Source organism: Idiotropiscis lumnitzeri, chromosome 18 (assembly GCF_059441095.1).
Source record: "Idiotropiscis lumnitzeri isolate Australia: NSW breed Sydney's pygmy pipehorse chromosome 18, RoL_Ilum_1.0, whole genome shotgun sequence".
Classification (NCBI taxonomy): Eukaryota; Metazoa; Chordata; class Actinopteri; order Syngnathiformes; family Syngnathidae; genus Idiotropiscis; species Idiotropiscis lumnitzeri.
The window spans coordinates 1,600,829-1,626,345 of record NC_142408.1 but is presented as its reverse complement, the minus strand read 5'-3'; the positions used below and the strand labels follow the sequence as shown (position 1 = coordinate 1,626,345).

The window sequence follows — 25,517 nt, the reverse complement described above, 5'->3', positions numbered from 1 at the left end:
GAACTCATTTAATTTTTTTAAACTACGATAAGAATAAATCAAAACAAATAAGGTTATATTTTCATTTTTAATGAATCACGTCAAGATTATTTTTTTAACTACAAAATTGCCTCATATTGACCAACAACAGAACAGGGTTCACAAAAAAGTAACAGTGCCAACTAGTGGCCTGGAATGCATAACACTACTTTTAATGTCTTCACGAGCATTCATGGAAAATTTTTTTTTTACAGAGCCGGAGACTCATTTGCCACCGTTATCTCCTCATTTATTGTATTTCTTCGATTGATTTCCCGTTTTTGTTCCTGCGCCGTTTCCAGAAATGGCTCGCTTGCGGGGTTTGTGATTGGCTGGTGGGGGGTTATTGTGCCACCTGCTGTTTTGGCTCACAGTACAATCTCAAGCACCGTGTATAAAATTAGAGGTGTCGCATTCAATCTTAAGCACAAACGTCTTGAGGTATTCACTCTGCGTCCGACCGGATTGTTGCACTAAAGCTCACACGTTCCTACTCGGGCTTTCCGAGGGGCCCCGCCGGAGACACCTGAAGTACATCTGTTCTTGCGCAAAAGCTTTCCAATCAAGATGCTGTCACGGCGCGGCCGGCAACCTCTCAGGCAGCTTCTATCTGCCTCAACCTGTCTTCTTTGTCACCAGTTCACAAGGTTAATGAGAAGTCTTATTCCCCAGAACTCGCTCGCAACTCCGAAGGATGCTTGCTAGCGGGCTGGAGGGTTTAACGCTCGGTACACGTTAAAATCAGATTAACCGAACCTCCCACACTAATATAAAACTTGAACGGCTCTCCCGGCGGACCTCCGCCGAGGGCCAATGATCCGAATTTCGATTCGAACCGCATTGTGGAGGACCACATGCATATGTGGGAACGTTGTCATGATTGTCCACATTGTTCTTAAACTTGAAAAAAAAAAAAAAATCGACAATATTTACGATATGCGCTTATATCTTACGATCAATATTGCCAAATCTAAACATCTTCAATTATTTCTTTAAATGTAAGGGACCCCCCACAATTATTCGATTAATCGACAGGATAATCGGTTCTAAAAATGTACAATCACGGAGGAAACGAAAAACACTTAACACATCCCACGCTACAGAATAATAAAGTTGACTATTTGGGCCTTTGCTTGAACCAGAAGGGGACAAAAAAAGGCTCAAGTTGGGTCTGATCATCGGTATACGTGGCATGTCGCCCGCTTAAGCACTAAAAGGTGTCCCGATGAGTCACTTTGATTGTGCAGTTGTTTTACACTAAAGACATGAACCTCCAGCGACTTGAGTCCAGCTCATCAGCGCACCTAAATTAGCCTGTTAATTACACCGGTCTAAGACAATGTTCTCCTGCCGTATCGACCGCTTAATGGCCACAAGGAGGGCCACATTGCCATCAAGTCAATGACACAGAGTGGGGGGGCAGGGAGGGGGGGGCTCTAGGGCTCTGGTCTGCATATGACGTCATTGTGCCGTGACCGGCAAAGAAACCGGACCCGTTATCCATTCCTGCTTTGCTTCGTTTTGCTCATTAACTATGCAGGAATGAGATGGAGGCCTGGAGCGGCCAGATAAGGACGCTGGTTGCTAAATGTAAGCGCCTTTGCAATGCTACGACTTCTGTGGTACTTCCCCAAAAAAGTTTGGAGAGGTCAAACAGGCCAAAAACAGATCCAAAAAAATAAATCACAATCAATCGCTGCAGACTCGATTTTGACTGAGGAAGCACAAAGGCGCCGAATTACTTTTGTTAATTTTTGCAGCCGATCACAAAGAAGAGCACAAAGCTCAACCTCAATGGGGGTCGTACGCGTTGCGACGGCCACGTGACACTTGCGGGAAATAAATATGACAGTAAGTAAGAGTAGTAAGTAAACTGGGAATAAAGCAAATAACGAAGAACTGAGGGATTCGAAAAAAACACCACCAATATGCAGATGCAGGGAATTCCGTAAATAATGGGGGAGAGGTTCTCAAAACATTTCCACAGATAGGTGAAACCGCGAAAACTGAACCGTAATCACGCAAAGATCCACTATTCTCTTATTTTTTGCTCGCTGTAGTCCTCGTGCCATCAGAATCTCATACCTATTTTCAACACGTAACGGCCACAGACGTATAGAAGTTGACCGCTAACGTTAGCAGCTAGCTCACTAGCTAGCTAGCTAGTTGCTGATCAACAAACTGCTGTAACTTACAAAACATTGTGACACCAACCCCAACCTAACCTGGTTAACAATTACAAATTTTAGCAGTTTATGTTTTTAAAAATTACCTAAAAAATTAAAAAAATAATTTTTTTCAATGGGAACAAGTGTCGCTCATTGCATTTGAGGTTCCACGGAACCGTGTGGATATTCCCACCCAGCAGTTAAAACCCAAAGCAACCAAAGTCCATTAAATTTCCGTTTCGTCCTTCTCGGCCTTTTCCAGAAACCAAAGTCCTTTCCAGACACAAAACGCGCTGGCCTTCTGACTCACACACGCACACACGCACACACGCACACACGCACGCACTCGTACCGAGCGCCTGCACAAACCAAGTCCGCCACCTTATTTCCCCCTTTGTTTGACACCCCATCCGACTTGAGGAGGCAGCAGATTAAAGTAAATGGCTTGGTGGCTTGCGACGTTATCTCAACGCTTAGCAGACAGCTATGAGAGAAAATAGGGGTGGGGGGGACGAAAGAGTCCTGGAAATGTTCTCACAATAGAAATGTCACCCTTGTTTTGCTGGGAAGGAGGAATGTTTTCACCCCATTTCCCCTTGAGTTGACATCGACATCCAAATTTGATTGAGCTGAGGTCAGATAAATGGCTTCATTGATCACAAGAAGCCTTCATTGTCGTGGTTTTCTTTAAGTCATTGTTTAAGACGGAAACAATTTTTGGGGACTTATGGTTATAATTTTACTTTTGGAGAACATGTGAAGGATATGCAAATGGAAGCAATTTGGTGGCACATTAGAGGCAAGAATGCTTCATGTTTATGCTGCACTTTTCAGGAAATAATTGTCTTGTAGTGGTGTGTATATTTTGTGCGGCGATTGAAGCCTTTTTCAAGTACAGTTTTACAATTTGCAGATTTGAAACATGTTTTTTTTTTCATGAGGTAAGTGTTTTTTTTGGTCACGGTTTTGTCTTAACATACTAAAATTTCCAGGACTGTACTTTTTGCATCAAATATCTTCAAAAATTGCCAAATCAACATTGAACCACCCCAAAAAAAAAACACACAAACTTAGTATGGTGTCATCGAAATGATCAGTCATAAAAAAGCCACTTCATCCCATATTCGTAATTGTCTGAGAGGTTAACCACACTCGCTATTATTTCATTCTCAACTCCCATGAGAAGTTTCCAGCCTAACTTTACTCCCAAAAGCGGGCATTGGAACTTTACCTTGAGCCAGCCCGGTGCGAACCGTGGCGAGGAACAGAAGCGCCAACAAGACCGGCAGGGTGAGCATCTCCGGCGGGGACCTCCTCGCTCCTCTCCGGGCGTCTCGATCGGCGTCGTGTCCCATGACGGAGGAGCCCAAAATTGCGCTCCCCAGGGGGGCTGGCTGCACGTTTTTGGGTTGGGTTTTTTTTTTTGGGCGCAGACAGATGCTGAATTTTAAAAAAAAAAATCAACAACTTAACAGCCCCGAAAAGTCTTGCGCCGTTAATTAATCCAAGACAGTTTCGCGGAGCTCCGCCAGAGAGGACCGGGCGGCGGGAAAATCTTTGCCCGTCTGCTGTTCCACTTGAGCGGCTCACTTGTGGACCGTCGCCCCGGTCGCCGGACGCATGCTCCGCCCGGGTTAAGTCGTCTCCCCCCCTCACGCCGGTGACTCGCCGCTTCCCCCAAATTGCACGTTTGTGCGCGTGGGAGTGGGCTCCGTGAGCGCGTATGTACGTGTGCGTGCCTGTGACTGCGTGCGCGCTCCTTCCACCGACTGTGGACTGAAACCGAAAGAAAAGGAGCCGAGAGGTCTCTGCGGGCTACCTTTGCTCCTCCAGCCAATCCGAAAGCTCCTGGAAAGTGGCGGCGCGTTGACAAAACCTGGCGTGGATGGCGCGGGTGAGAAGGAATGGACGGAGGGGAATGCCGTGTACAGTAAACGCACGCGCACACACACGCATACATATACATGCATTCAATTTCATCCCCGTATTTATACACACGCACACACACGCACACCTACGTATAGTGTACATATATGAAAGAGTTCCATTTTTCTCAATTTGTTCTTTCCACGTCGCACAAATCCATGTGGAGAAAGGGGCAACAAAACTGGCATATTCTAAGCAAATTATTCAGTGAATTTCTTGCGCACTTTCAAGGCTCAGGGGAAAAATGGGAGCTTTACGGGATCTGTGTTGTAAATCACACTCCTCTCTTAATATCAAAATCGAAATGTTCACAACTCAATCATCCACTTCAATCTCGAAAGGAATAGAAATGTTTTTAATTTGGACTAACAAAATGTGTTTTGCACCATTGGTGGCTATCCATTTCCGTTTGCTCGTGTGTAAAATGTAAAACATGTTCCTTAGCAGGTTAAAGGTTGGGAAACCTCGTCAATTTCTTGTGCCGGTGTACCTAATGAAATGTCCCATTTGTATATATCTTATTGCTCGGAGGAAATTTACTCCCGCGGTTCTGATGTGAGGCTGATTTTTCTCCATATGACGGATGTGGAAGAAATGCCGCCTCCTGTGATTAATGCAAAATGTGAGCTTGACACTATCTTTCAGCAAATGAAATGTGATGACTTTTAAAATACGAATGTAATTCTCGCGGCCCTCCATCACCATTTGCTGGCGATGTCAGCGGACAGCTGTCATCGCTTTCAGCTTCTGGCATTCATGTGAGGACGACGCAGGAAATTACTCCTGTCTGGCCTGCCGGGATGAGCGGGGATCATTTCGCTTTCGGACACTTGCTTTGAAACGCGGCAGAAGGCGGCGAAGGTGGCGTCAACGCCCGGCCCTGCGTGAATCGCTCGCTCGCTCTCATCACATTCCATATCATCTCATATGAAAAGCCGAGGAAGGAAGGCCGGGTTGCCGTCATCCTTAAACAATCCCGAAGCGCTGCGCGTGTGAAACACTATCTCCGACCGCTTCTATCCACTTAACCGTGCCGTCGGTGTGTCACACAGCGCCAATTCTCCAATTGGGCTTTATTTTTTCCGCTTTGGAATGGCTCATATAACCTCTCTCTTTTTTTTTTTTGCTGACTGGAGCGGAAAGAAATAAGCAAAGAGCTCAGCTGCTGTTGTTTCGAGTTCATCTCCTTCAAGGCTGAGACTCAATTGGCATTTATTTGTGGCTACCTTGAACACGTTTTCCTCTTGTTGGCAAGCAGTGCCACCACGGATCAAGCAGATGGCGCTGTCAGAAAATAACAAAAAAAAAAAAAAAATTGCTGTTGAGAAGAACATTCTTCTCTGGCTCTTTCTGAAAGATGCCACGACATGTCACGAGGAAAGTAGTAATTGAATTCAAGCAGTGGTGGGCGGTCAATGTCTTCAAGGCCTTCTCTGCTGGCCTAACAAAATCAAGAAATCATGATCATATTCTTCACATAGATGTCGTATTATATCTCAGTGTTGAATTTCTAGGTGAGAGTTTTTATCCAATCAGAATTCAGCTCGCTTGTGTTGCTAGGCAGATTTCATGAGGGGGATTTATTCAAGTCAGACTTCACTGAAGGCCTACATGTGAAATGCACGGCCCGCCACTGAATTCAAGGAACTCTTTGCGAATACACAAAATGTATTTTGGAGGGCGCGTTCTCACCCGGGCGGGAAACGACGTCAACAAGCTTCATATTGTCTCAGATATCATCCCCAAAAAAATGGGAACTAAATCCCTAAACATTTAGAGGTCGATTGTCACAGATGGACGACCACAAAATATATTCGGGAAGCCCGGTTGCCTGCACGAGAACACAACAACACGCCAAATGCCGCCCGCTCACCCGTGGGAGCCCGGAGGCAATATGGCGCATGCCGGCGTTAAAAAGTGCAATATGACAGAAAAGGCGAGCGGTGCGAGAAGTGTGAATGCCACCCGGCTTGGTAACACCTACATACTGCCTCCCCCTCGCCTCCCCCTCACCCCCCCCGTTACATGTCCACGTCTGTCAGGAGCGATGTCTTCAGGAGCGCCACTTGATGGATGTTTCAGTCTCAAAGGAAACCCGACACTATAATGCATGACGACCCGAACCCATGGAGAGGGGTGGGGGTGGGATGCGGTTAAGGGGGGGGGGGGGTGTCGGAGCTCAGCGCAAAGGTTCAGTCACTTCGGGCAAAATGTTTTTCCCATTTAAGTGCATGGTACTACGCCAGACATGGTGATGCGTTCAACGTCAAGCGTCACACTAAGAACAATAAGCGCTGACACACATTCAGCAGAATAGTTGAAGGTCTTCACAGTTAACTGATTTCCTCTCCCCGAATGGAGCCATTTAGCTTAAAATATTAGAATATCCACCACCTCACTCCAGACACAAGAAGAAGAGAAAAACAAACTCACTAAAAACTATTTGATGTCATTCAGACTGCACGTCTTACTCAGAGCACTTTGCATTCTCGGATTCCGCCGTCCCGACCTTGCGGGAATGTGTAAAATGACCACCGCCTTTTGGCAGCAGTTTATGAAACGGTGGTGAGAGATGTGTTAGAAATCACAAGCGTCCTGCGCCGGGCCGATAAACACGGGACTGGGCTTTTTGGTGCGGTTATATCACTGTAGAATTATCATGAACTTGAAGGAGAAGAAATTGTGGAGCCACTCTGCCAAGGAAGTGTTAACAATGCTCATTTTTGCCAGCGGCTTTTGGTTGAGTGCTAGCTAAAAAAAAAAAAAAAAAAAAATGGTGATGTGCACGGTAAATATATGTATATTTATTTCAATACATTTATAAAAGGCATCAATTTTATGCAGATTCTTGCTATTCACCAGCCGGCCCGGTCCCTATCCGCCGTGAATGGTGGGGAGCCACTGTCTTTGTTTTTTTAACTGCACGCCAGACGGCCCACAATGCATCTGGCCACTCAGCGGACGACCATCTCTTCGCTGTCAGGCAATTGCTCAATTAGACAAGGAGACAGACAGTCGGACCGGCCCATAAACAAACAAATAAAATGGAAGATGCTAATGCACAGGCCGCGTAATGCAGTTTGGGAGATGGAAACGCTTCCAAACACGCACACAAACACACACACACAAAACGCACACACACACAAACACAAAACGCACACGCATGCCTCGGCGCGATTCTAATTTTAAAGATAAGCATCGAAGAGTGAAAATGCAATAGGAAATTAATCATAGGTATGAATTAAGTCACCTTTGGGGGTATCCGTCTTTCTCAGTCGCCAAGTTTACAGCAAGGGTGCGAGACGCGAGTCAGACTTACTGTAAGTCGCGAATTTTAGGATTTGGAATTTGCTCGGCTGAAGCGTAGGAAAGACACAACAATGTCTTATAACACTAAAGGCAAAGGATGTTTGAACACAAACTGTGGAGCAATTCATGCAGACAGACAACAGAATAACTCTCATCGGCATATATTTTTTATCCTCTGCGAAAAACAAAGCCGAGTCACTTACAGTGATGTTCATCTTTTGTCATTAGAGGGAGTTGCAATTAACTGTTTAATCGTTTGAATTCCATTTAATAGTTATCAAAATTATGCATAGTAATAACATAGTAATTACAATATGCATAGTAATAACAATTAAATGGAACTTAAACAATTAAACATTATAGTTGATTGCAACTCCCTCAAAATATAAGAGTGGGAAATATTTTTTGTTTACTAATTTTGTCTCGGAAGATGACAAAACCACCATCGTTTGCTTTTGTGAAGGTTGCCCATAACTTTTTAATTCAAATTAGAATTACCTTACTGATTTATTGCTTGTTTGTTTGGAACGAAAATGCAAAATAATCCCATATTAAATCACAATATTGAGGGGGAAAAAATTGCTTTTAGATTTTTCAAAATTGGCCAATCCCAAGAAGAATATTATATTTGTGTTTTCTTTTATTGCAAATCAAATTAGTGATGAACCACAATTTTGGTTGCGCTGTCGTGCTGAAAGCGCGCAAAGGTAAAGGCAATATGAGGTATAATAACGCAGCGTTTGGTAACTCAAGCAACATATTTGATTTTGGAGATGCGCCGATTCCGTCCGACCGACCGCCACCTCCGGACGGCACCAACGCCGGCGTCGGTGCCGCACAGTAAAGCCGCTCGCCATCAGCGTCGGGCGCACTTTACTGCTGCTCTTGATATCAGTATTAAAAGTGATTTGCGGCGCCGTATGTGGCAAGGAATCAAAACTTAATTTCGGCAGATAAAGATGCCATTTGGGAGGGAGATAAAGTGCTGCATCATGGGAGATGTGTTCCCCGGCGCCTCGCCCTCACAGCACCCTCAGATTTACTGGCTCCTTTTATTTATTTATTTTTTTTCTCCACCACCCCCACCGCTCCATAAAACAGCAAATCTGCTCACCAGGCGACACAGGCAAATGTTAATGGATTCATTTGTCAAGAACCTTCCACTTATTTACAGTCCTCTTCCATTACCGCCGCTACGCCCGCAGGAGGAGAGAGGAGGGAAAAGGGGGAGAAAAACAGTGGCCAAAGTCAAAATATCGATTTGCCTGTCCATCAAGGCCAAGACTTCCTGTAAAACACACACACACACATGCGCGCACGCACACACACACGCACACTGCCAAAGACGTTTTTGGGGGGGGGGGGGGGGACGCATCTTGTCCTTTTTCTTTTTTGTCGGAGTTTTTTACCAATGACGCAATTGTACGATATAATTGTGACATCGGGCTCCCACTGGAAAACTGGCCATTTATGGTGTCGTGATGTTTTTGGTTTGCTGCAGTTTTTTGTTTTTTTGGAACATCTACACCAAACTCGGTCCTCGAGGACTCCTATCAAGCATGTTTTTGATGTCTCCCTCTGATTCAAATGATCAGGATCGTTATCGAGCTTCTTAGAGCTTTTAATACTTATAGATGCAATTCAGGAAAAGCTTGTGACAAAATTCTCGAAGTTCTGTGCAAGTCCCTCAAAAAGGCAACGCTTGGCGGAATAATTCATACAATAGTCAAATAAATATTATTGTAACTCAAATAAATGTTAAAGAACGGTAAACTAGCAGACGAGAAAGGAGAACCTTGATTTATTCATTTTCTTTTAAAGAGCGAGGCGAGGCACAGCAAATTGTGGAGTTATAAATATTTGACAGGAGACCCTATGAGCTTGGAAACGGCTTTCAAAATATTCCGCCAGTGCCATATTCTGCTCACCACACATGGAGCAAGAGGAGCGATACGAGGCTGAACTTCATAGTTCAGATGTCTCGAGCCTGGAGGATGGCGGAGAAAATAAATATGAGGCCTGCTCTTGTTACGTTGTAGGGCAATATAAGACCCGTTGTAAACACAACTGAGACATGTGCCATCTAGTGGCGATCTGTGATATTACAACTTAATCTTCGTATCTTTGCAGTTCCATATTCTAAGATTTTTCTTTTTTCAATATTTTTCTTTTATTTTCTGTATTGAATGTTTAACCGTGTTTTATGATATCTTGGGGTTTGTTAAAAAATATATTTTTTAAGAGGTTTTAAAAATAAATAAATAAATAAATCACCGCAATCAAATTTGTTTTTGAAATCATTCAGTCTGGGGAATTAAAAAAAACAAATAATAATAATAACCCACCAGCTACTTCTGATCCAAACATGAATCCCGAAGAGCTGCAGGTATCAAGCGCAGCACTATAGGCTTCAGCTTTACAACCGTAAGCAGTCGACGTAAGCCTGTGTTGTGTAGTATTAGTTGTAGCGCTTCATTAATCCCCCCTGCTGTGATTTTCCCTCTCACTCTTCGTTTTTTTTTTTACAGCAACATCAAATGACAGCGTCAAACAGAAACAGGTCACGCACACAAGCCAAAGAGCTCGCGCGATTGTATGATCGCTGCCAGTTCTTCTGAAAAGCATCCCGCGTGACACGCAGAAAGCCTTTTTTTTTTTCCCCCTTCCATCTTTAGAAACATCGTAGCAAATGTTTGTCATCTAAGCGTTGCTCATGGAACTTAAAAAGCGGAATGTCGCAGCACTTCTGTGTTCATTAAAGAGACACGGTGATGAACTTTTATGTTGCGCAATCGTTGCGTAAAAGGGGCTAATGTAATGTGTCAAGCCGCAGAGAAAGATGTAATCACAATCCCCGGTTTAAAGCTCTGAGCTGATGGTTGAACAGGGCCAAAAAAAACAAAAAAAAAAAAACATGAAACCTCGCCACTCGAAACACAACAAAAATGTGATTGCGTAGTGCGGCATTTCAAGCCATTTATTCAATTATTATTGAATTTCTTTTCAGTTTATTTTCCATTTCAGATCAATTATAATTTTGTATTTATTTTTTTCAATGCATTTTACATTTAATGTATCTTATTTTAAATTAGCAACTCATTAAAAAGAACAAAGTGCAATAGCGTGACTTGCATTTCCTTCATCCAAACGTCAGAAAATGCCAAAATATTGCAAAGCGCTCATGTAGCGCACGATACACGGCACACCTCTGTAAGAAAATATTGTGCTTACCGATTTGTTTATTGGACAGGTAATTGACGACGCTAAATCAAATACTCATTGTGCGTTTTCATTATGCACCTGAACCAGCACCATGGACAGCACCGCTGATTTATCGAGACACACAACACTGATATGACGACGAATATGGCACGTCATCCCTCATTTTGATGTTCACTATGTACGGATGAAGACCAATGTGGTCGGTCAGGTAGCAGTACTACTGTTTGGTAATCCCCCCCCCCCCACCCCCCACCCCAGGGAAGAACGGAGATTACGAGACTTTTTTATCATTTCGCTTCAAATAACATTTTTAATGCTTTGTTTCTTCTACCAAAGTATGATCACCAAATCCAGACAAGAAGCATCCTCGTCCGTCCCGCTTTCCTCCAGTCCCTCCACCTCCCACCCCGGTGAGCAAGTTTGGCCTCTCCGAAGTAAACAGGCATTAATCACTCCGTGCGAGGGACGTCCGAAAGCATTTGAATGGGCCCAGAGAGCGGCACTGGGGAGCAGGAGATAGATGTTACGCGGGGTCGCCGCGGCCTCTTCTGGGATGTGCACGGCACCAGCTGACGGGGTCGGCGTTGGCCACCTTGCTTAAGTGTGTCAAGGACAGAGAAGGGGAGGAGGCGCAACTTTGGCTCGCTCGGGTTGGGCAAATCTGCTGCGGGAATTTGGAGCCCACATATCCACCACCCACGACCGCACCGTAGAAGATGTTCAAACACACACGTAGATATAAGCCATCAAAAAAGCCAAAATTAAAGCAACATTTATATTACAATGTGGATCTATTTCTTATGGATAGGATGTGTTTTCAGGATGTGTGAGGCAAGCACATCTGGCTCGCAAATTGAGGGAATATATGCATATTTTACGGCCTTTGAAATAAATTGGAAAAAAACCCAAATATATATATATATATATATTATATATATATGGCCGATTTTGTACTGTGAATGCACATAAAAGGTACATAAACAGATTGTTGAAAAAAAAATAAAAATAAAATTGCGATTTATTTAGTGTATTTTCTATAGAGCGCCCCTAGTGGTGAAAGAAAAATCCACAGAAAAGCTGCACCGTTGTATTAGCCGCATGGTTCAAAATGGAGGAAAAAAGTAGCGGCTTATAGTCTGCAAAATACGGTAATGGCAATTAATAAAGTCTGAGCAATCGGATCAAACTACATTTAGCTTTAGCAAATTTGTTTTTTTTCTTAAAGCTAGTCCAAAGCAATCAGACTTTTTTTTCACTGTGCTTAATACAGCTCTTGTGTTTGTTCTCATTGGATTGGGTTCCTAATGTTATGGCCAAATTTTGGATGAGCATCGGCGTAAATTATAAATACGTTTGGGTCGCTCAAGTCAAGCGTATGCCGAGTTTCAAATCCAAACTAATTATCCAAAGTATCCTCCTGACAAGTTTTATGTTGCGCCGAGCTCAAAAGTCTCGTCGTTCATAACCGTCATGCGCTTATTCTTCATTAAAAGTCAAGCGTTTGTTCTATTCGCCGGCCCCCGAACCCGAGCGAGCCGGAATTAGTCACCGAAAGAAGAATGGCTTCCCTTCACGGATTTGCAGTTTGTTAACTTTTATGCACTTTTTATACGTCGGCGCCGCGTCTCGGAGCCATTAGGTGCTGCGCTCGTTATGAGCGCCAAGCACTCAGCGAGACAGCCGGGGAGACGTATGCGACTCCCGGCCTTAAACGCTGCTCTCAAACGCGTATTGATGCTTTCAAAGGAGCAAGGAAAGCGATCAATGAGGAGACGTCTGTCGTATTGTGGCGACCACCGTGGGGGATTCGTTACACTTTATTGCGGCCGGGATGTGATAAGCGGTGAAAACGACGGCGCTTCGACAAAAGCGGAGGGATTTCGAATGGCGGTTGGGGAACAAAACGGACCAAGCTGCTCCGTTTTCTTGCTACCTTTTGGTTCACAATGATGTCACACGGTTTCGATTTAGAGCGGGCCCCAACCAGCCTGAAAAATATTTTATTTGGAATTTTATTTTGACCCGTTTCTTTCCGTTATGCTCATCGTCTCGGTCACATTACGTAAAAAAAAAACACAAGTCAAAAAGAAAAACAGACCACGTACGAAGCCCGCGCTGCACAATAAGCGGCGAGAAACCCACCCATTGGTGCTAAAAATATTATAAGAACAAATAATTCATTTTAAAATGATTTCTTCAAAATCTGCAAATAGGTCAAATATGGTTTATGATTTTATCAATAAAGCAGACATAAGATTAACATTCTCATGCGTCACAAGCCCAACCCCGATTGGCTAAATCATTCATTAAGACGCTCGTCCCAATCGTTGCGCGGACGTGTCGAACGACTTTATTGTCCTTTGCAGCTTCAAACGTGCTTTTGGGCGAAGACGTCCGACAACTGGCGTCTTGGCAAAGCGGGAGCGACAACGAGCCAGATGGCTGCCAAAGAATTGTTTGGGTGTCGTTAAGAAGCAGCACATTTCACACTTAAAGTTTATCTTTTGTGCTTTTTCACCCCCTCTTGACGGAAAGCTCCATAAAGCTGTCAAACCATCCCAGGAAATTAAGACTTCTTTTTCAAAAAAAATTTGTTTTTTATATAGACACTTGATTTTTATTTTTATTTGCATAAATAGCCTTTTCTCTCTCGCTCTCTCTCTCTCCTTTTTTTTTGTAATTTATTTATTTGGACAGGGCTTTTTCTTTTTTTAAGAAAGAGCACAGTTTGAGGTTCAATAGATAAAAAACGCAAATAGGTCAATTTGTAAATACAACAATCACAAGAGAGTTGAGTTACCCCTCACGTTGGGATCTTTTGGCAGGCTGGGGCAAAAAAAGAAAAAGTCCAAATTCCTTCTAGATGAGAGAGAAAAGAAAAAAGCGGCAACATTTAAATCCTTTTATCTCTTGTGTGGGAAAATCAAACTGGCAGTTCTTTGTCCAGGTGCGTGTGACACGACGCAGCCCGGTTTGTGTTTGGGATGACTGGCGCTGACGTCCAAGTCAACAGTGATTTATGAACGCTGGAGGGGGGGGGGGGGGCTGCACCTTCCTAAAAGCGACTGTAAACACGCTGTCATGACGGCTTAGGAATTTATTTTGTTCTTTTTAACCTTCCACTCTTGATTTCTCCGCACGAAAAAAAAAAAATCCTCCAGGCTAAAAGACATGATTTGATCAAGAAAGGGAACCTGAAACCTCTCCTGCGAGTCTGCCGAGATGGCTTCAAGTCATCGCGGCCGAGCGCGGGGCGCGGAGGGATCGTATTCTCCCGCAACCTGAAACCCGAGCTCATCAAAGAAATTCCAATAAGCAGTAAAGACATTTCCCAGCGAGCGTCTTGTGGGGTTCCTGTTGACGGGGGGGGGGCGGTTCGCCGCGTGTCAAACTGCAATTTGGTGCCATTACTCAGCACGGGTCAACGCTAATGTTTCACTTACACCGCTGCATCATTTGGGGGGGTTTACACTGCAGGGCCAGGACTGTTTTAATACCTATATTCATTTATTTTTTCTTTGTTTTTTTTACCATTTTTATGTATATTTCAAGTAGGCAAATAACCCTACATGTGCCAAGGACAAAAAAATGATAAGTAAATAATACAAAGACGTCATCCATCCTTGAAATGACCGCACATGACTGGAGAGATATCCGACACGGATCAGATTTATCCATATTTGGAGGAAAAGGTCTGATTCTGATATAAAGGCAACCAAGTCCATGTTTTGTTTTTTTGTTTTTTGTCTTTTTATCCATATTGGGGGGACAAAAACTGTATTTTGTCACAATCGACCCTCACTAAGTGTGCGTATGAAAAGTGACCATTTTTTTCTCCATGACTTCTTGGGGCACAAAACATGTGTGTGTGCGTGTGTGTGTGTGTTGCCAAAAAGGGCGAAAAACAAAGTTGTGTATGTCCGCTCATGTGCAGCCAAATGCATGGCAAGCATCCTTTTCGGGAATGACCTGCTTGTCTCATTAAAAGGAAGCTGCTGGAGGCGAACGATATGCAAACCAAGCAGGGGAAAAATGAAAGTCCGCACACACACGCACGCACACACACGTCGCTCGGAAAGCACTTAAAAATCCTCTAATGCCTCAACAAATAAGCCCAGCCCGTGACTGTTTTCATATTTACATAGTGTGGCATTCCTACGATTAACAACAACAGCAACAGCCACCACATGCCAAGGAGGACTGAGAAATGTGATGATGGCGTAGAATCCAATACACTTTGTGTCCTCGTCGCACAGCAAAATAGATCAGACAATTGTATACATGTAACAACAGAAGCAGGACGGAATGCACATCACAGTCAGCTGTGTTTAGGGTTAACGTGAAGCGATTTGCCTCCCAGGAAAGATTTATTGTTTGGGGAAAAAACTATGGACAGAAGTTGATGTATTTTGACACTAATATAAAGGTCAAAATTCAACTTCAAACTTTGCCTGCCAGTCGAGGCGACAGCATTACAAAAGTACTCACGTTCATATTAGGAAAGAATGACTAATATTAGTGCCGTACTGATGAGATGAGAAATCGAAATAAACATTATCACCATCTTATACTGCCATCAGATTGTAAATTCTACTCATTTAACCCCCCCCCCCCCAAAACACAGTACTTTTTGGGGGTGTAGAACGGATTAACGGCATTTCCATTCATTTCAATGGGCAAAGACGATGTGAGATAAATGGTCATGGAATAAACTCAAGTGTGTGTACTTCCAATTAAGGAAGATTGTCGGATTGACATTCGAAAAAAGTGTGGACGACATGAATATTGCATCAATTCAAATCATATTCCCGTTCTAGTGTCCAAAGTCTGACTTATCGATCCTCATGTTGGAATTGCAAGCAGGCGTTGTCCGCTCAAGCGTGGCCCGATGAAGAAAACAAAAGAGCAGCTTTTAATTGCATTACGGACGCTTTTTGGCACCAGATTGCCGCCCCGGAGAGTTTCCCGTCTGAACCCCGCTGCGACGGGCTGTGGTCGGGGGGCACAGACAACACTCAGGGCACAAAAACAGAGGAGAGGGGGCGCAAGGGGGCGGATGAGATCCCCGGACCCCTGCTCGGATTCTGCTGCAGGTTACATCAGCTACAATCAGAGAGGGGGGGGGGGGGGGGTTGTACCACTACCCAGCACGATGAAGGCTCCTCTCCCCTTTAGATGAACCTAATTTTTTTTTTTAAAAGTTCATTTTGTGGCGTGAAAATGTGATCAGTGAGGGGAAGAGTAGCCTACGGTTGGACTGAAATGTGGAGCAGATCCTCTCATTTCTCTCTCAGAGCACTTTTGTCATGAAACTGCTGCATTTAATCCCACAAGGCAGCTTCTAAAAAAAATGCGGTGGTACCCAGATGACGTTTTCTATCCAACCAAACAAAACAAAGAGAATGACATGGTGTGTCATTATACACAACCAAACGCGCAGGAAGAAGGCTTCGCTAGCTGAATGCTAACGCTAACCAGCGTTTACATAGCAACGTGGAGACGTGAGGTCAACAACCTTTTAGAAACGAACAGCGACTTCTTGGGCACTTTTGACCGTTTTGATACACAAATTTGCGCAAATGACATTTAATAATGTGATTGTTATTCATGAATTCATTCCAATCATCAATGTTAATCGCAATAAATGGGAATCAAAACTTGACTTCTACAAACCAACTTCCAAATGATCACTCTGACAACAATCTTGGGAAATCACAATGCCCCATCACTGGTGAGCAATTTTTTAGAAAAGGACGACTCGTGTCTTCTTTGGGAGCTGAGGCGGCGAGTTTCAGATCCCGCACCTCCTTTTTGCTACAATGCAAACAACGAGCTTCTCAGTTTCATTGACATTAGCGCAACACTTAAGTGCCGTAATCTAATCCCCCCCCCCACACACACACACACACACCGGCGGCTTTCCCCTCAGAAACAGAAGGGTCTCAACCTTTGCCAGCGGGCTGGGAGGAGAGGAAGGCGTTACCAGAGCAATTTTGAGCGCTGTACTCGCAAGCCTCGGGGTCCGAGAGAGATAAGGTTCTGCCTACCCCACCACCCTCAACACACACACACGGTGGGGGGGACACATTGAAAAGCGCACTTATTATGGCCCAGAATGCTTTTCTTTCAGCATCTGCTCGCTTAAGTTTAATGATAGGTTTGTGTCTGAGGAGGAAGGCCGTTAAGCCCAGTTGGGTCTTTGTGCGCTGATGTGTGGCAAGTGGAAAGGCAAAATAACAAATGCACCGTATTCTCCTTCTCTGGTTACAGTCAACGTGGCAAAAGTTAGCCACCCGCTACGCCGCGTTGCATTTTAGAAAAGTTGCAAATGAGTCTCAAACGAACATCGTTTTGTATTTCAACACAGAAAACGACGCAACACAGCATCGCCGCAACGGTTCGTCGTGTGGATGATTTTGAGTTCGAAGGAGGACCAACAATTGCTTACTTTTTGTGCGACACGCTGCCAAAATTGTGGGTTACTTTGTCTGCAATATTCTATTAAAATAAGTCCTTTTATGCATCATCATGGCATTTATTAGTGTGCAAAATTCTGCTAAACATGGGGGGTGGGTGCTTTTTATTGGGTGCAATATCGTTAAATAAATAAATAAATAAAATTCATTAATTCATTCATTAAAAATGCTTTCTTTAATATTTTTTTTCTTTTTCAGCCACATCCTACGAAAGATCAGTGATGTTACGTCAAAAAAAAAAAAAAAAAAAACCTGTCTCCAACTGACGCACTCAGCAGCTGTCGAACATCACGTGAGTGCGTTCCAATTTTAATGTCGTACGTCACGCATGGTTTTGGCACATTGTTGTTGAAAAAGTGCTCGAAATGCAAGTGTGCCCGTTGGTTCGTACAAAGTGTTTATCCCTCGGCGAGGCCGTCACGTTCTCCCTCATTGTGCTGTAAGCGGCCCACTGGGGAGGACGACGAGGGAGATTAGCCACGTTTCCCGCAGCTTTGATGTTAAATCCTCGGGGGGATGTTAGCGCTGTTAGCGTCGCCGTCTCCCCTCATCTAGCGTATTACATCCCGGTGTGCGGAAGTGGGGGGGGCGCTTCGGTCACCTGACTTGAATCGAGTCGGACTCAAATCGACGATTTTCGGACTCTGGACTTGCTAGGGTAAAAAGTCGGGAAAGGCTCGTTAACAAGCCAAAGTTGGAAAAGAGGAAATCGGACCTAAGTGAGAAATTCCACACAAGGTGGCGGTCATTCAGGATCCTAGTTTGATCCCTCATTGTTAAAGCGTCAATAGTCTTGAGGGTAAACCTGGCCAAGCAGTTGTCAACATTTCTTTGCTGTTTACAATCTGTCACACTTTGCTTAATAATTCACAGAAATCGGTCACTCTGCTTATTGCAATGCAATGTTTTGGTGTCAAAGTGACACAAATTCTTTCCATTCATTATTTGCTTTATGAGCAACAATCGACTAAAATATGTCTTTACAAAAGATAGAGCATTTGCTTGGATGCAAGATCCAATTTCAAATGGGATCATTTTCTTTTGTGCGCGTCAACTAAAAATGATTTTTTTGCTCAATATCGCACTGGAAGTTTTTTTCTACTTTTATAGTTGCAGTGCTTGGCACTTTACGTTGCAATATTATGCTTTAGTCAACCTCTCAGCTAATTTCAGTTCCTTTTTGTGCAATATTCTACAAAAAAAGTCAATTGTATTTTTCACAAGATGCTACAAAATTCCATCCATTACTCTCTTTTTTTGCAATATTTGACCATTTTTTTTTTCTTGCTTTAATATTTGTGCAATGTCCTGCTATGGTCTCTCTTCTCTTTGCAGTGGGAAGCCATTTTCTGCAACAAAAAAAAAGATTGCTCTATATTTACCCAAAATCCAACTATAGCCTCTCTACTATTTGTAAACCAAAGCATTTGAATTTTAATCAACGTCAATTTGCGGCGTGTTCAAAAAGTCAAATGGTTTCTTTACTTCTCAATTGGATTGTTCCGTTATAAAATATACGTTGGCTGCATTTTTCCCTTCTTGCCATCATTACAAGGTCGAGTTTGTCCATATTGAAGCGAGTGGATCGGAGCAGATGGCGCATTGTGTGTTCTCGCTTCTTGGCAGTCCGACCCGACGGGATATTGAGATGAGAGAGGAGCAGCTTGCTTTATTTATTGTCAAATTTGTGCCGGCCCGTATTTGTCGCTTGGTGTATTCGACGGGATGACGGGACGGATTATGTTGTGTAGCTAATTGCTCAACGAGCGCTAGCGGTTATTAAATCACTTCCTTCAGCGGATTTCATGAAATAAATCTTTTTTTTTTAACCCACTTAGCTGAGACATATACAGGAATTTGTTCTTAACCAATCCATATATGGAATAATTAATGGCGTCCTCCAGCAAGGCTAGAAAATTTCTAACAGTCAAAGTCAAACGATGAACGATGATGTTGGGATTTCTACTGAAATAAATACTCCAAAATTAAGTATGAGATACATTAAAGACTACCAAATGGAAATGCGTTATTTAAATACACTCAAAGAATGTTTTTTTGTTATAAAATTTCTGGCACTCGAAGGTCCTTAATCTTATTTTTAAAATAATATAAACTCACTTAACCACCTAATATATGAATGGATAACACACCCAAAAATATATTGTACGGCATAAGTGTTCCAACAATCGACAATCACACTTTTTTTCCACGCTAGCAAGCGAACTAACTCACAAAGATGCGCATTCATAAAATGAACCTGCAAGCCGTCGCGATGCGTCGGCGTAAAAAGCAGGATTGCAGCAGAACGACATTCAAAAACTTTCCACAAAAAGTGTTTGAAACCAGAACTTCCTCTTTCATTCTCTTTTCACAAATGTGTGCATAAAAAGGCTTCCCCCGCCAGGAGAATTTTCAACACACACTTTTCCAGACGTATTAAACACGAAACGCCCTGAGAGTTACTTGGACGAGTCCCATTTAGGTCAAAGTGTCTGCGGCATTAGCGGAAGGACAAGCGGCAGTTTGGGGACTCTTCTTCTACGAGGGGACAAATGTGGCATTAATCAGCGGAATGTTGCTCCGGTCGCATCTCGGCATAATATCCTAAAGTGAACAGCGCGTCGGCATGCTAATTTATGTACTGCCGGCAGGGCTGCGCGGAAAGAGGGAAAACACCTCATCAGCTGCGAATGTGCTCGGATGGGTTCGGAGGGGAAATGAATGGCACCACGTGCTAAATATAGGAAACAAGTTTCTACAAAATTCGAGGACATTTCTCAGCCGCGTTTGCCGCATTGTTGAATTTATTTAAATGCAACACACGGAAAATGGGAACTAAATGACAGCAAATTAACGAGACAAAGAGCTACACTTGGGCAAGACTCGAGTGGCCGAGGGAGCTGATTGGTCGACGCAAGGGACCAGGCTGACGAGAACAGGCACGGCCAACATTTTTTTCATTTTTGTTCCCAAAACATTTAAAAAAAAACATTTTTTTCCCCAAATTCTTACTTAATTTTCTTTTGCATTTAATCTTCTGCAAATATGCTGGTGGTGAAATGGCCAAGATCAACATGAATTGATTTCATTTATTTATATATTTTAGAATTTTTCAATGTTATTTTCAAAATGTTTTTATTTTTTATCCTCCCTTCCACAAATGTAACACGGGCAAATCTTTTTTTTTTTTATTATTATTTACCACATTTTCAAAATGTTTAGATTTGTATTTTTGTGCATATACCCTTCCGCTAGTATATCAAAATATATGTATCTATAAATATCATGAAAAAACAAAAAAAAGTGTTTAGAAGTTTGAAAGTTTTTAAGTTTAAGTCCAAAGACTTTTCTCATAAAAGTCATGGAAAGTGTCGACAGTCAACAGCAACGCGACAATAAACTACAGTAAAAAAAAAAATAAAATAAAATAAAAATGGATGGGAACGTTTCCATGGAAAATGTCAGCTTTCCAGAGAGGCCATAATCAATTCCCTCCTTTTTAAAACAACATCCCCTGAAGAAGAAGACATTTGTCTTGACGGCAGATGTTTTTTTGCTATCCTTCAGATCAGCTGAAGCAGCAACAAAAGTAGCGGCGACGCTTCCCTTCAGCACGATGACAATCATGGTCCCGATCGACGCGGCTTCAATGCGATGCCCGCAAAGCGACAGGAATGCGGAAGATTTAAAGAGGACCGACTTGGAATATTCCCAAGGAAATTGACAGGGGGGGAATAATGACAATCTGATGGAGTCTTATCCAGCTTCACATCAGTGCTGGGGAACTTTATCAAACTCACACACGCGTTCAGATTGGTTGAGGTATGATGAAATGGTTTTGCGAAGGTGACATTGCAGAAAGCATCAACGACAGCCGGCGAGGAAATGAGAGAAGAGTCTCCAGGTTTTAACTCACTCGGGTTGTTCTTAGGGCCGGGAGAGGGATATTTCCGAGCAGCGAGGAACATATCTTATGACTACAAAGTCAAGCTATACAGGGGTGTGTAGACTTTTTATATCCAATGCAAATATGTTGATGAATGAATTAATAACATTTTTTTTTTGGAATAAATACACAAATAACATTATTTGATGAAAAGCCCAACAAACACTCACGATAGCAACTCTGTGACTAAACTTTTTTTTCTTTCCTCCGCCGAGTCCTTGTGTGATCCGCGATGTGTAAAGCATGATGCCGTTTAACTGTAGCGCCGTCCAAAAAAGTCGATATAATATGATATAAGGCCATAAGAGCGCGCCACAAATCATGTCGCGTTCAAGGACGCGTCAGCTCTGGAGGCACTCCATCACCAGCGCGCCGACTTCTCCACGTGCAACTATTTGGAATAATTTACCCGGCGCCGAAGCGTACAGTGCATGAAGTGCTTCAGAGTCGTCCGATGATGCATTGCGTCGCGCTGCCCACCAAAGCTCTATAAAATCATTTACCGCTCTGTAAATCTCTTTAATAGATGAAAAAGTGGGTGGGGGGATCAATAATAAAAACAAATACAAATTGGCCACACACACGCACACACACATGCTTTACTTGTAATCCATGGCTCACTTTAGTTATGCACGGATATAATTATACATTAACATAAAAGCTTTAAAAGCTTCAGGCCACTTTGGAACTTTATGGAAGATAAATTTGATAATAAAATGTGTTGTAGATTTAAAACAATATTTTTTTTTCATCTTTTTTGGAACTTGGACCGCAGCTAAGAAGTTATGTTGTACCCAAAAAAAAAAAAGTCCATCTTGCATAAAACATAGCGTGCTGGTCAAATATATATTATAGTTGCTGTTCTGGGCCACGAGGAAGAAACTTGCAAACTTGCACAACGACTGTAAATTTAGCGGGCACATTTATGTGTCAAGAAAGAAAATCAGCACAATAGAAATTAACGGAAGGATTGCAACTAATATTCCCAAATGCGTTTCCTGGTGAACTTTTCAAGCACTTTCATCCACTTGGAAGGCTTCACTCCGCTCCTTTTCCAACAGACTCAAGTTTCCATTCCTTCCACAGAGCGCCGGACCTTTGGATGGCTCCACAAACCTCATCCGGGAGTGCGACTAAGACAGCAGCGGGGTCACAATCCCCCTAATCGGATTTTTTTTTTTTTTGGGATAATAAAGCCACATCCCTCCCGATCGGGCCAATTTTCCAGCACGCCGGTCCCGTGTGTACAAGCTCAGCGCCTAATGCTTCATCGTTATCAGGAGTTTTTGAGCCCGATGTGGCGGAGAACCTCGGAGATGTCTCAGTGTGAGGTCCGTACTCCGCTAATGCGGCTTAGCAGGCGACTGCAGATAGCGCTTGGCCGCTCATTTCCCAAACAACAACCATGCGCTTCCGTCTTGACTCGGTCCGCATGGTGAAGATGAAATATAATTACTAGGTGGGAAAAAAACAAGACGCTCTATGAGATGAGAAGTCTCCGACGTGTCGGTTCGAGTGGAGGAACCAAAAAGTTGACTTATGAGAAACGTCCACTTTGCAACTTGGCTTTAAGCTTCGGCTTCTTGGGCTTCAATCGTCACGGTGGGCTCAAATCAAAGAGAGGCTCGCAACTAAATTCAGTAGAGTTTCCTACAAAAACAAAACGGCAGTGGCGTCTTCAGACACGTGTGACCGAACTCGAGGGATTTTGATGGCAGTAACCTCAATTCGAATCACTTCACAATAAGCAAACGTTTGGTAATTAGGGAGGGATTCTCCCGCCAAAAAAGGCTTCGAGCGCTTTCATGCCACTCAAGTTTGAAATTTCAAATAAACATGAAAAAAAAAAAAAAGGAATTACACCTTGTGGATTGCGCAACAACCAAAGTTGCCTAAGAATAGCCAGCTAGTTTAATGCTAACATAAAATGAGAAACGCCATTCACATGCTAAGTGTTGAAGTTTTTGGAGCCGTTCAAAGACAACATGTGGAATGATAACATCAACGAGAAGTTCCGACAGACTTCGACATCGGAGACAGCGGCCCGTTTATCCAGCTCACTCCCGCACGCACATACTGGTCTGTTGTCAACTGACGCTAATGTCAAACCTTCACTCAAAGAGGCTGCTCACAGTCAGTCCGAAAGTCGCACATGAACAGATTTTTTTTTAAACTCGGTCCACGCAGATGGCGCTCCGCATTATAAGGTGCCGCGTCCATTTGGAAGAAAATTTGGGACTTTTAATGCGCCATATGGTCGTGAAAATACGGTACATAGACAGAGACAGAAATATAAATCGCATATTTGTTATCCTGTTCGAAGAATCACTCATTTTATTTGCAGCTGTTTAATTACCTAAATTCAAGAACACTGAATTGTATGCCCAATTCACGCAGAAATCGGGGTAATTTTTCTACAATGAAACGAGATTTTCGGGGGCAGCAGAAGGAATACGGTAGATGAACGAAGAGGAAAATCTCATTACTTGGCTCTCGGGCTGATTAACACCTGCAAAAAAAAAAAAAAATCTCTAGACTGCTTTTAAGACGGCGAGTGAATCACAGGTTGTTTGGAGAGAAGCCGTAAATAACCACGAGCGGGTGTGAAATCATTAGCGTCATTCCATTTTCGGCGCCGTCCCTCAAAGGCAGCTATCGGGTCGACTCTCCCGATGGTCGACTGGAAAAGGTCAGAACGGGAGCTGCTTTCAGAGAGATAAGGCGATTTGTCAAACCCAAAACAATCGAAACGTAACTCCAATATAATCATTTGTCCGTCCATCCGGAGGATTATAAAGAAACTGGAGGTCTGATTTGATGATGCTTGATGGGCATACAAAAAATAATCCAGGAAATATAGTAGCTGATCAGACAGTAGGCAGAGGATTATTTTTATTCCAACTGGAAGCACGGCGGAAAAGTGGTGCCTCACCGTTCTGAAGTTCTGGGTTTGAATCTCTTCTAAGATGTATTTGGACCACCAATCCATCAAACTCGTTGATATTTCTATTCTAAAGGCCTACAGCAAATTCTGCTCACGGATGGACGAAAATTATCGATCATCGATCTGATCACACAAACGCCGAGTGGACTTGCTCTTTCACGCATTGGAGACGCCAAAGCATATTGGACGCATTTGTCACTTGCTTGTGGGCATTCAAGACTGTTGTTGCCATGGAAACCCCCAGCAGTTATGGCCCATATTTCGCACACAGCACCTGAGCGTGGAAGGATGGATGGAAAATGTAGCCAAACATTGAAGGGCATCGGGAGAAAATCACTTTGTAGTTGCACGAGGAAAATGAGGATTTCCAACGGCACCTGAAGGCAACGCCAAACTTCAACAAAAAGACAAACTTGATAACAGATAAGTGGATGGAAACTCATCAAAACTCATTCGTGGCCCTAGCTAGATCTTTTGCCACTGGACAAGTGAATGACTGATTGGTCTGCCGGATGATCGTTTAATTAACCACTGGCGGCAAAAAAAAAAAAAAAAAACGGCTGCATCATCTCCCTGAAATGGTGGGAAAATGTAACTTTTGGCGCGGCTGCCAATGTCCCTTTTGTGGTTTTGTCCACGTTTAAAAGCTCCACAACAGGACAGCATGAAAAGCACAAAGATTATCTGCGACCATGTTGCCAAAATGTTGCATAACTTGGTTAAAAAATGTGAAGCAATGCGACTTGGCAAGAGAAAATGGCAGCTAAAATAAACACAAGGGCTCAGGGGATTTTGCTAAAAGAGAATAATGGCGACCGGCGCAATGAGCCAAAAAAATTCCGAGCATTAGTCCGGACAAAAAAAATGTCTCTGTGAGAGTTCAAAAAGGAATATGGCGTCGCGCTAGGTCACACCAGCTTGTTATTGCAAAAAGTTAAATGAAGCGCTTGGAGAGGCAATGGAGCGACAAGACAATGATGTTGGATTGAATAAACACAACATAAAACAAATGTTCGCTTCAAAAGAGGCCAAGTTAACAGGTTTCACTCGTTAGCTTTAGCGGCTAACCGGCCAGTTAGCCGTTTTGTTAATGGCTACAAAAGGAATTCGGGACAAGCTAACAACGCTAACATTTTGTTTAAATGTGAATATGTTTTCTGCGTAGACTCAAACTGCACACGAGTTTGACCTCGATATCAAAATATTCCTCCAGAATCACATCCTAACAGTTCAGCTTGCATGTGCTGTAAAGGCATCTCCGATTCTGCATGCGTTTCACTGATCGGTCGATCGGGAAGTGAAAGTGTTTTAATGATTACCTTGTCTCCTTTGATTGCTCCGTGTGCCCGCCCACAGCACCTCCGCATCTCAGGTCCAAGGCTCGGAGGCGTCCTTTTTGTCATTGGCGCCGCTGACCTCTACCTTCGCCTCTGGCATAGGGTCAATAATTCACAGCGGCAGAACCATACCAGTGTCCCTCGTGAGCCTCCTCGACAACTGGGGAGAAA

The 25,517-nt window shown here is 43.3% G+C and overlaps 1 protein-coding gene across 9 annotated transcripts in view; it reads right to left on the bottom strand.

The window, feature by feature from the left end:
* The window catches only part of unc5cb (unc-5 netrin receptor Cb), a 152,411-nt gene that overhangs the window by 98,042 nt on the left and 28,852 nt on the right, over window positions 1–25,517 (bottom strand). For 5 of the 9 annotated variants that reach the window (XM_088281324.1, XM_088281323.1, XM_088281325.1 and 2 more), the window contains 2 exons: window positions 25,329–25,506; window positions 3,418–3,626 (listed from right to left, as the gene is read on the bottom strand). In XM_088281324.1, the coding sequence (XP_088137450.1) occupies window positions 3,418–3,541 (124 nt within the window). In that variant the 5' untranslated portion in view covers window positions 3,542–3,626; window positions 25,329–25,506. Of the gene's footprint in view, window positions 1–3,417; window positions 3,974–25,328; window positions 25,507–25,517 lie in introns of those variants that run through there. The other 4 variants (XM_088281330.1, XM_088281333.1, XM_088281331.1 and 1 more) reach the window with 3 other exon arrangements.